General features: G+C 44.7%; 1 protein-coding gene across 1 annotated transcript in view; it reads left to right on the forward strand.

Moving 5' to 3' along the window:
- CPB1 (carboxypeptidase B1) overlaps positions 1-7871 on the forward strand; it is a 43445-nt gene extending 35574 nt beyond the window's left edge. The window contains exons 11-12 of the mRNA XM_008531940.2: positions 6430-6514; positions 7538-7871. Coding sequence (XP_008530162.1) covers positions 6430-6514; positions 7538-7725 — 273 coding nt within the window. The 3' untranslated portion in view covers positions 7726-7871. The remainder of the gene's footprint in view (positions 1-6429; positions 6515-7537) is intronic.
- Positions 7872-9961: the final 2090 nt, after the last annotated feature.

Here is a 9961-nt window from a genome sequence, read left to right on the forward strand (position 1 = left end):
ACTTTGCCCCCTTCCCGGTCCCCAGGGGACATTTGGCAATGTTGGGGAGATATTTTGGGTGTCGTAACTGTGGGAATGCTCTCGGCATGGAGCGGGTAGAAGCCAAAGGATGCTGATAAACATCCTACAATGCACAGGGCAGCCCCCACAACAAAGAATGATCCAGCCCACACGTCAAGAGCACTGAGGTTGAGAAACTCTGCTCTCAACAAAGATAACAAGAGTCACATTCCTGGCCAAAGGTCCCTGACCCTCACAGGATCTCACACCCTCCTCACAAGTAGTTTACAACATTCTGCAAATCTGCAGTGCAAGTAACCCTGGACATCCCCATTATACAGCATTTATTTTCTAATGTTTGTTAAGAAACACCACCTCCACACAAAAAAAAAAAATCTCTGGACTTTGCAACTTTAGCTGACTCACACTTCACATTTTCCTTGAATTTTAAAGAGCTTAAAAATACTAGTGCAGATCAGCCAAAGAAACAATTTGGTTTCCATCAGGGGAAGCATTCTCACTCTTCCCGTAGGCTCTGCCAAGATGGGCAGGCGCTGCTCTCTGGAGTCAAGCGTCTCTCCAAACTCCTTGTCCTTCTCTAATCTCTGGGCTTTGCAGCCAGAGCCCGCATCTGTTTACCTCCTCTTTTTTCTCAGAAACATATTTGTTTTTTCCGAATCCCAAAGGCTTTCCCTCAGGGCCTGTGTGGAGGCCTGGCGGGCTTCTCCTTTCGCACTAAAATTATAAGCGTTAAGTTCCTCATTGGTCCCTTGGTGTAAGTTACCCATTATCACAGGACAGATGAAGGAAGCTGCGGTGAAAGATCGCTCTGATGCTTCCATTATCACGTGTGTTCACCCAGAGGGATGGTCAACCTCAGGACTTAAGTTAGAAACAAAACTCTGAAGAAAATCTCCTGTGAATTGGTTTATAGCCACAGTCAGTTCGGGGCTTGTACTGTAACAATGGCCCAGCGGACGATGAGAAGAGGCCGCCCCGCGTCACGACACTGGCTGTGCACACAGAGGTTGCAGTGGGCACCATGAGCACAGTCATGGGACAGGGGCTTCCTGATCACGTGTTAGCTGGGAACGCAGGTCAGCGGAAAGGAGCACTCTCGCCTGTTCATCTCACCAGCCCCCGGGAGCTCAGAGCCTGGGGAAACATTACTCTAATCAGTCCTTTGTCCCTTGGACTTTGAGCTGGATGGGACATTTTAGACTCTCTCTCTCTGTCTTTTGTCCTATAGCCAAGGCTTCTTTTTAAGAAAACAGGTGACAAAAGAGAACATCCATAAGACATGGTAGGAAACTCATCTCTAAGGATTAATAAAGGCTGGCCATGTTTGACCTTGCCTGGGAGCAAAGTTTTCTCTGAGGCTGATTTATATTTAGCTTCCTTCTGTTCCTTACAATTGGTAAAACCAGCTCCAGCAACACTTCTTTTGAAGTATTCCAAGGCTACAAGGAGAAGTATAAAAGAGCACGAAATTTACAGCAAGAAGCACCTAGCTCAAGTCAGCCACTTATGGGGATGCTTGCCCTTGGGTAAGTTCTTTCATCCTCTCTCAGTTTCAGTTCTTTTATCTGTAAAATGGGGATAAAAATATCTAGCTCTTATCAAGAGCTCTTTTTAAAGTCTAAGGTTTTATGCAAATGTTAGTTCTTATTTTGAACCCATTGAGCAAGGATGCAAGATGTCCCTCAAATGACAGATTGAACACAAAGTGTCATTAATTGGAGTTTCAAGATGTGAACGAGGCTCTCTGATGTGCGAGTGCTCTGCGGGTCTTTCTTCAGCTGTCTTAGACCCTTTTTACAGAAAAGGACAAGGGAAAGGAGTTACCATTCTAACATTCTAGCAAAGGCAGAGCTCACCTCTCTCCCATTCCTGGCAGGGCCCATCCACCCATCTTGTTTGGAACATTCCCACCAAGCGTGCTGCCCCACGTGGCATTCCATTCTGTTAGAAAATTCTATGTTGATGAAATGTGGACAGATAATGTTTGGAAGATAAATGAGCAACATTTGTGAAAGTATTTGAACTCTTCAAAGAAAAAGACCCATACTGATTCCAGGGATTTTTGTTAACATAATCGGAATTCTCAATATGATATTTTGGTTGATTGATGTCTGTTCTGATTTTTTTGTCTCTCAGCCTTGGAGGAGCTGAGAGAAAGGGTGCACAGACTTCATTTCTTTAAAGATTAATAGAAATAAGTAAAGCACACAGCAGAGGTCAATGTCTAAATGTGGCAACCCATCAACCATCACTATGTGGTACCGCCACGCTCCCTACGAGCATCCCCAATCTCCACTCAGGTGGGTTCAGCCTTTGCAGAGCCCAGCACTCTGTGAACACACACACACCCAAATTGGGCCCATCTGTTATGGCCTGAAGCCCTAGGATAAGACTCAACCAACCAACCATGTGCTAGGAGCTGTGCAATCTGCTGAGGACACAAAATGAATGGCCAAGAATTCCCTCCTGCAAGGAGCTCGCCTGGGGGGCAAACAGATGCAAAAACAATTGACTACAGTTCAGTGATAAGAACTCTGCTAGAGATGTGAGCCCTCACAAAGGAGGGGGCCTCAGGGCTCCCTAAGAGAGTTAGGGGCATCTTCACAAAGAAGGTGACACTAAAACTGAATCTGGAAGAACAATGGCAATTCCAACGAAGGGAGAAGGATGCCCAAAGTCCTGGAGGTCGGGAGAAGCAGGAAGGGGTGTACAGGTAAGAAGTGCAGGGAAGCCTGGCTCAGAAGAAATGTGGGGATGCACAGCCAGTGATGCAGCCTGAGAGAGAAGGGAGGGACTAACTCACAAAGACTCTTTACGCCAAGAGAGGAGGCTGGACTTCAATAGAAGGTGAGAGAGCTAATGAAAGATGTGGCAAGGAGGTGATGCTAAGAAGATGAGTGACGAGGTAAATATCAAGATGAGAGAGAAATTGAGGACAAGGAGAGCCAAGGCTGAGGCACGAACTGAATGTTCCTTCAACAGGTACCAGTGACGGGAACAACATAACCCCCCCTTTTTTTTTTTTTTTTTAAAGATTTTATTTTTTCCTTTTTCTCCCCAAAGCCCCCCCGGTACATAGTTGTATATTCTTCGTTGTGGGTCCTTCTAGTTGTGGCATGTGGGACGCTGCCTCAGCGTGGTCTGATGAGCAGTGCCATGTCCGCGCCCAGGATTCGAACTAACGAAACACTGGGCCGCCTGCAGCGGAGCGCGCAAACCCAACCACTCAGCCACGGGGCCAGCCCCCAAAATAACCCCTTGTTAAGCTAACATCAATCTTAGATGTTGCTTCACCATCAAAGGCAGAGCAACTGTTTCCAAAAGACGCCTCTGAAGGCTCAGAAAGCACTTGGTTATTGCTTTGAGGAAAGGCAAACTGAACACGTCCCTGTGGCCCTAACAGTAGTCATGACTAAACTGATAAGTTGATAAGTCAAAGGAGATAACAGGCCCCTTCGGTTTTGTCAGATAACTCAAATATTATGTTAAACCAATAAATATATTAAGAGACTTGAAGGTCAACTGACGTACAGGAGTTCAACAGATAGTGACAACGATCTTCTTGTCTTAAATTTTCTCTAGTCTTCATAACGTTTCACATTTGGAACTAATCCTGAAGAATCATATTTCTTTTTTTTTCCCAACTTTACTGAGATATAATTGACATATAACATTGTGTAAGTTTAAGATGTACAGTGTGATGATTTGATATGTGTGTATATTGAGAAATGTTTACCATATCAGTTAATGCATCCTTCACCTCACGTAATTATCATTTTGTTGTTGTTATGTCGAGAAGATTAAAGCTCTACTGCCAGCAACTTTCAAATACACAACACAGTGTTGTTAACTAGAGTTACCGTGCTGTACGTTACACCTTCCAAACTTATTAGAATCCTATTTCTACTAACTAAAAGTAATGATTCAAGGCTTAAGAGGGGAAAAAACAGAACAGGAGAAAAGCCTGAGGAAGGTGGCTAGGAAAGGAATAAGTTCTCTAGGATCAGAGGTTCTGCCTTACAGAAAAATAACTAACTAGAGATTTCCTTGGATGGATGGAAAGTTAAAGAAATTGTAGAATAGTAGGAAATATACTGTTTACCTACAAAAGAACTGGCACTGCAGCATGTTCACGTCTCTAAGAGATGGTTTTAAATCTCGTCTGAGCACATGCAATGATTGTAGGTTATTCCGATTTCAACGAGCAAAGGCCCCTTACTAAGGGGAGGAGAGAAGACCCAAGTGTAGGTCATTGGTTAGAATAAGGAGAAACAGTAGGAACTATGCATTTAGATCACAACACTGAAGGTTCTCGCAGTAAGAGAAAGCACACATTAGTCTACCAGTTTGGAGAAAAAGGAAGTGAAGTCCTAAAATTTTCAAGTTACTCTTCCAAAACTGAGAATAATAACTTAGTTCCAGGAAACTGATTTCATTATTTCAGTGAACCAGATCAGAAAAATCATGATTCAAATTTTCTAGTTCTGTCTAAATTTTCTAACTTACCACTTGGTTGGTCAAGCATTAAGTCTTGGGAGCTGGAATCCTTGAAGTCTTGCAGCCATGCCCTCATCAATTTGACCTAAGACTCTACTAAACTGGTTTTAATATTAGAACAAGACTAAGGGAAGTTGCCACTTTGTAAAAAATAGGATTATTCTGATTTCATCACCAGCCTCACAGTTTTCCAAGTATATGTCCATGACATAATCAAGATGCCAAAGTATGAAATATAGCTAGTTTCATAACCAGAATGAATTATGGCTAATTCTCCTGTAGTAAACAATCGGATTTTCAGATCTGTATTCCTCAGAGAGCTCAGTCGGGACTTGTTTTTCAAGTGATTCATTTAAATAAGAGCATCCCAGTGGCCTTTACGGTGCAGGGGCGGGATGCAGAGCCCTTCTCCTAAGAAGCTGGGCGTAGAGGCCCGAGGGCAAAGGTCTTAGGAGAGGGTGAAGCTGCTTCTAAGAAGAAAACGTAATACTTGCTCCTTTTTTTATTCTGGAATTCAAATGTTCTGCACTTTGAAGTAGAATGAATGTTCTCTAATTTTTCAGTCTGAAAATCTTCTAACCTGGAACTACCCCTTGTCCTTGGAGCTGCCAATTCCTAAGCTTTTCTCTGCTGGCCCTGCATGTTGCACGGACCATCCAATCATTCCTAGTGTCGCTTCTAACACTCCTGCCCCAACTCACGCAATCCTGTCATGACTTTATCTTGGCTTTATAACCTGCCACTTTTCCAGGTGGTTTTTGTTTGGTTTGGTTTGGTTTGGGGTTATTTTGTGTGTTTTCGATTTTTGTTTGTTTCTCTGTAAGAGGTAGGCAACCTCTTTGGACAACCATAAAGACTTCCTTGCCTCCTTGCTTTTCTCTTACAAGCTCCAGAGACAAGATAGACTTGCCAAACTGATCCTTAGACATAACCTAATTCTTAATACACAGTGACATTTTCCTATGTCAGTAAAGGCGATCTCTGTGACAGTTACAGATCACTAGAGCCTTGCTTCTCTAACCTGAATTAAGGTTAAAAAAACAATGTTTAACAAGCCTAAGTAAGAATTCCAGGAGGGGCCGGTCCCGTGGCCGAGTGGTTAAGTTCTGCACGCTCCACTTTGGTGGCCTGGTTTCACAAGTTTGGATCGCAGGTGGGCACCCACACCACTCATTGGCCATGCTGTGGCAGTGACCTACATATAAAGTGGAGGAAGATCGGCACAGATGTTAGCTCAGTGCTAATCTTCCTCAAGCAAAAGAAAAAAGAGAGAGAAAGATTGGCAACAGATGTTAGCTCACGGCTAATCTTCCTCACCAAAAAAAGTAAAAAAAAGAAAAAAAAAGAATTCCAGGAAAGAAGAAAAGACCAACTAAGTTCTATGTAAATAAAAAAGAAAACAAAGTAAGATCGTCCTCTGAGTAAAACAGAACTTATCATTAAGACCTACATACTTTACTGCAACAACGATTTAAAATCAATGGAAGGACCTAATTCTCAAATGGTAGGGTAAGAAGAGTGCTAATCATGCTCTGAGTTCCAACAAACAGCTACCAGACAACTACGAAGTGGCAAGCCCTGGGCTGGACCCTGGGCCACTGAGATAAAAGACAGAAAAAGTAACAGAGAACTCAGAGGCCAGCAATGGTGTGGACACAATATAACACACGTGTGTGGCAGAGGGAAGCTCAGAGTGAGTGTGTGGGGAGAGCACAAGGGAAGCCATCCTTTCACAAGAATCACTTGGATCATATGACTAAGCTGGACACACTGGAATGGGCACTGAATAAGCGCAAAACACTAACCCAAATTGTGACTAACACGTCCTCAATGTCTTAGAAACCATTTGCGGGTGTGCGTCTGTCAACGTGTCTTTTATTTATTTCCTCACTCACTGCTGGTTCTTTGCAGAACGCCCTGGCCAAAGCCACCGTAAATGAACTGGCCAGCCTGTATGGCACCAAGTACACGTACGGCCCAGGAGCCTCGACAATCTGTGAGTCTGCCCTTCAGAACCGTGCAAAGAAAGCCCAGGTTTCTGCCCAGGTCTGAAAGGATTAGAAATACTAGAAGAAAGGCCCAGTCTTGTCATCAAGGGGCCTCCAATGCGGTCGGAGAGGCTCCAATCCTGAGGGTGTTTTTAAAACTTTATGTAGAATATGTTTTTCTGTCTTCTTTCCCTTTTTCAAACTGCTCTGAATCAGATGGAGTATAATCTTTTCTCAAGGGGGTTCTAGCAGAAACAACCCACCTATTCGTACTTTTGAACCTCGTGTATGTTTTCTTCAGACTAGCTCAATGAGGTTTCTTCTCCATGATACCGTAAGCCCTCGGAGGGCAGGAGCCACGTCTTTCCTTTGTCCTGACAGCTCCAGAGTTGAGCCCATGGCCTGCTGCTCAGTCGGGGCTGTGCCGTCCATGAATGAATGAATGAACACATGAATGAATAGGGGAATACGTAATCTGTGTGGCAGTGACATCCTAACTGTTAGTGGATGAATAACTGAATAAATCCCTAGTCTCCGCCAGGCCAAATGCTGGACGCTGAGAAACAAAGATAAGGCACAGCGCCGCCCTCAGGCTGCTCCCACTCCATCACTCAGCACAGTCCCGCAGGGTTTGGAGTCCTCCCCTCTCGCCAATGAACAGGCAGCTTTCCTTATTTTCCTAGGAGACACACCTTCTTTTCCCGGGAAATCATATATATTTTATAAACGAATTACCACCGTATAGCGTAGTTTACCATGGCACACAAGCACGCTGAGAAGTTTCTATATCACAAAGTACATACTTCCTGGGGCATTAAACACGTCACTCCCAGGAAGCAAGCTTAGAGGTAAGACTGCACTAACTTTGTAAAATAGCCCCCATATCTCTTATGATCCAGTTTACTAGACTACTGACCTACTCATATTATTTTGTACAGTGAAACATTTATAATTATAAAAGGAAGCTGGCATTTTTTTTAACCTCCTTCCTAGGTTTAAGATTTTTTTTTTCTGCTGCTCGCACATTTCAGATCCTGCCGCTGGCGGCTCCGATGACTGGGCTTACGACCAAGGAATCAAATACTCCTTCACCTTTGAACTCCGGGACACAGGCAGATATGGCTTTGCGCTCCCTGAATCCCAGATCCGGGCAACCTGCGAGGAGACGCTGCGGGCCGTCAAATACGTGGCCAGCTACGTCCTGGAGCATCTGTACTAGTGGAGAACTCCCCGAGCCGTATTTCAAAATGCTCTCTCTTTGTTTCGTTTCTGTGCTGAGTTCTTATTTTGGTTTGCCTGGATGTTTTCCAGATCCCAATCTTTCTCTGAAGCTTCTGGGTCTATTAAACTACTTGCATCTTTTAATACTGACCATAATAAGAGTGAATCACTATAATTGAAAAACGTGACAGACTGCTTCTCTGGGAGGAAAGTGATGTGAACAGATGACTAAGCAAGCTGTGCACAGGCGGTGATGTGGGTCAGCCGTAGAGGAGTTAGAGTCCCCGGGGCGTCGGCCCACACTGGCAGCGTGCAGACACGCGCGGGTTACAGGGGGGCGGCTTGTGAAGGAGAACCATGGGGGAACTCAGGATGGTAGAAAGTGTGCAGGTGAAAAGACTCCACCTCAGCTGAGTTCCGTCTCAGCTCCTTCAGGTTACTGCATTAGCCATCCGCCACGTGCCAAGCAGCGGGCTCAGCGAGCGAGGACAGAGCAACAACAAAGAAAAATACCATTTCTGCTCTCGAGGGTGGTACAGCCATTTGGGAAGACAGTCATGAAGTAATTATTTAATAATTAGTGATTTAATTTATATCAAGCAAATAAGTGCCAGGCAGTCTACATAAAAGGAACGTATAAAAGGTCTCCCTCTCTGGCATAGGGGAGAAGGCTGTCTCAGGCAGTGCGGAAATGTGAAGAATGAGTCACAACCAGCTGGACCAAGGGAGCACCCCTACCGGGCCCTGTGGCTATTCAGAAGCCGTGAGAAGAAAGCCAGAGAGGGTGGAACTTGGAGAGTCGAGGGAAGGGGGAGGTGTGGCGGCTGAGGAGGGAGATAGAGACCATATCAGGCAGAGCTCAGAGGTCCCGTTAACGATTTGGAACATTGGTCTGAGAACAATGAAAAGTTACTGAAGACATTACACCGTAAATGGCATGGTCAGAGGTTCTTTGAAACACCAGCCAGAGAAGGCGAGGGCATCAGAATGGAAGGGAAACCAGAGAGCGCCAAGGCCCTGGCTGGACCATTTAGGCCTAAAATGAAAGAGGCAAAAATCACTCCATGACTCGTGCATCACACATGACTTGAAGTTTTCCAGACTCAGAACTGAACATGCTAATATTGGACAGTATTGTGCAAAGTTCAAATTTTAAAATAGAACAATATGTAATTAGTTATAATTTAGGGGAATCTCTTCCTTTAAAATAATATAAAAAATATTAGTTCATTGTTTTCTATGTGGATTCAAGGAAAATAGGATTCCATATCTAGCATAATATGTTGAAATATGTCTAACAGTGTTCCATTCCAAAAAAGAGTCCTGTGAAGTCACAACGATTTGTTCGGAAGTTGTCAAGAGAAAGAACGATTAATTGCACTAATTGTCCACTAGATGGTAGCAGTGCAGCTGCTACAATTTACCAAGCAGTCATCTTCAAAATAATTTAGTAATACATTATTTAAATAGGCAGAGAAAAAGACACCTTAAGTGCAGAAAAGAAATTCCTGTGAATTCTTAAGCAGTACTGATGGAACTTTAAAAAATAGTAAATTAGCTAAATTATCTTCCCCCTGCAATTTAGATCATATCCGTGTTGTGAATCGGAGGGTCACCTGAGCGAAGCGGCATTGCCGCAGGCGCATCGCTTCATCCACACACAGTCGGAGGACCGGCCCCCGCCCCCTCCAGCGGGTACCCGCGACCTGGAACCGACGCATGCGGGCGCCCGGAGTTCAGAAGTAGGGTGGGTAAACCATGCGCCCACAGCCCGGGACGCGCCCTGAGCCTTGCCTTTCCCCAGGGGTGTGACTACAGAACAGCAAGGCTGGTTTTCCAGTCTGGATTAGGGAAGTTCTCCATCCCTGGACTCACGTGCCATCTGTCACCTGCTTCTGCCGGCGAACCTAATGAATTGGTCCGAGAGAGAATTTCAGGCCCAGGAGGAAGAGAAGGAAGAACGACAACAGCTAATGATGTCATTTGGGCACCAAATGGGGTCTTGATGAGCCTCTTAGGTCGTCTCATTTGAGGAGGTAGTGACTCCCCCTGCACCAGGGCGGACCCCGCGGAACCACACACCACGTCTTTGTCCAGAAATGCCACCTTGGCTGTCACTAATGAAGTTCTCTGCAGCATTAGGCAAAGCAGTTTCGTTTCGATACTGAGTCCAACATACACAACTAAGGGTCACAAATTTTTCCTTCAACATATGCTTTATGAAATGCCTGAAG

This window comes from Equus przewalskii, chromosome 15, assembly GCF_037783145.1.
Source record: "Equus przewalskii isolate Varuska chromosome 15, EquPr2, whole genome shotgun sequence".
Taxonomy (NCBI): Eukaryota; Metazoa; Chordata; class Mammalia; order Perissodactyla; family Equidae; genus Equus; species Equus przewalskii.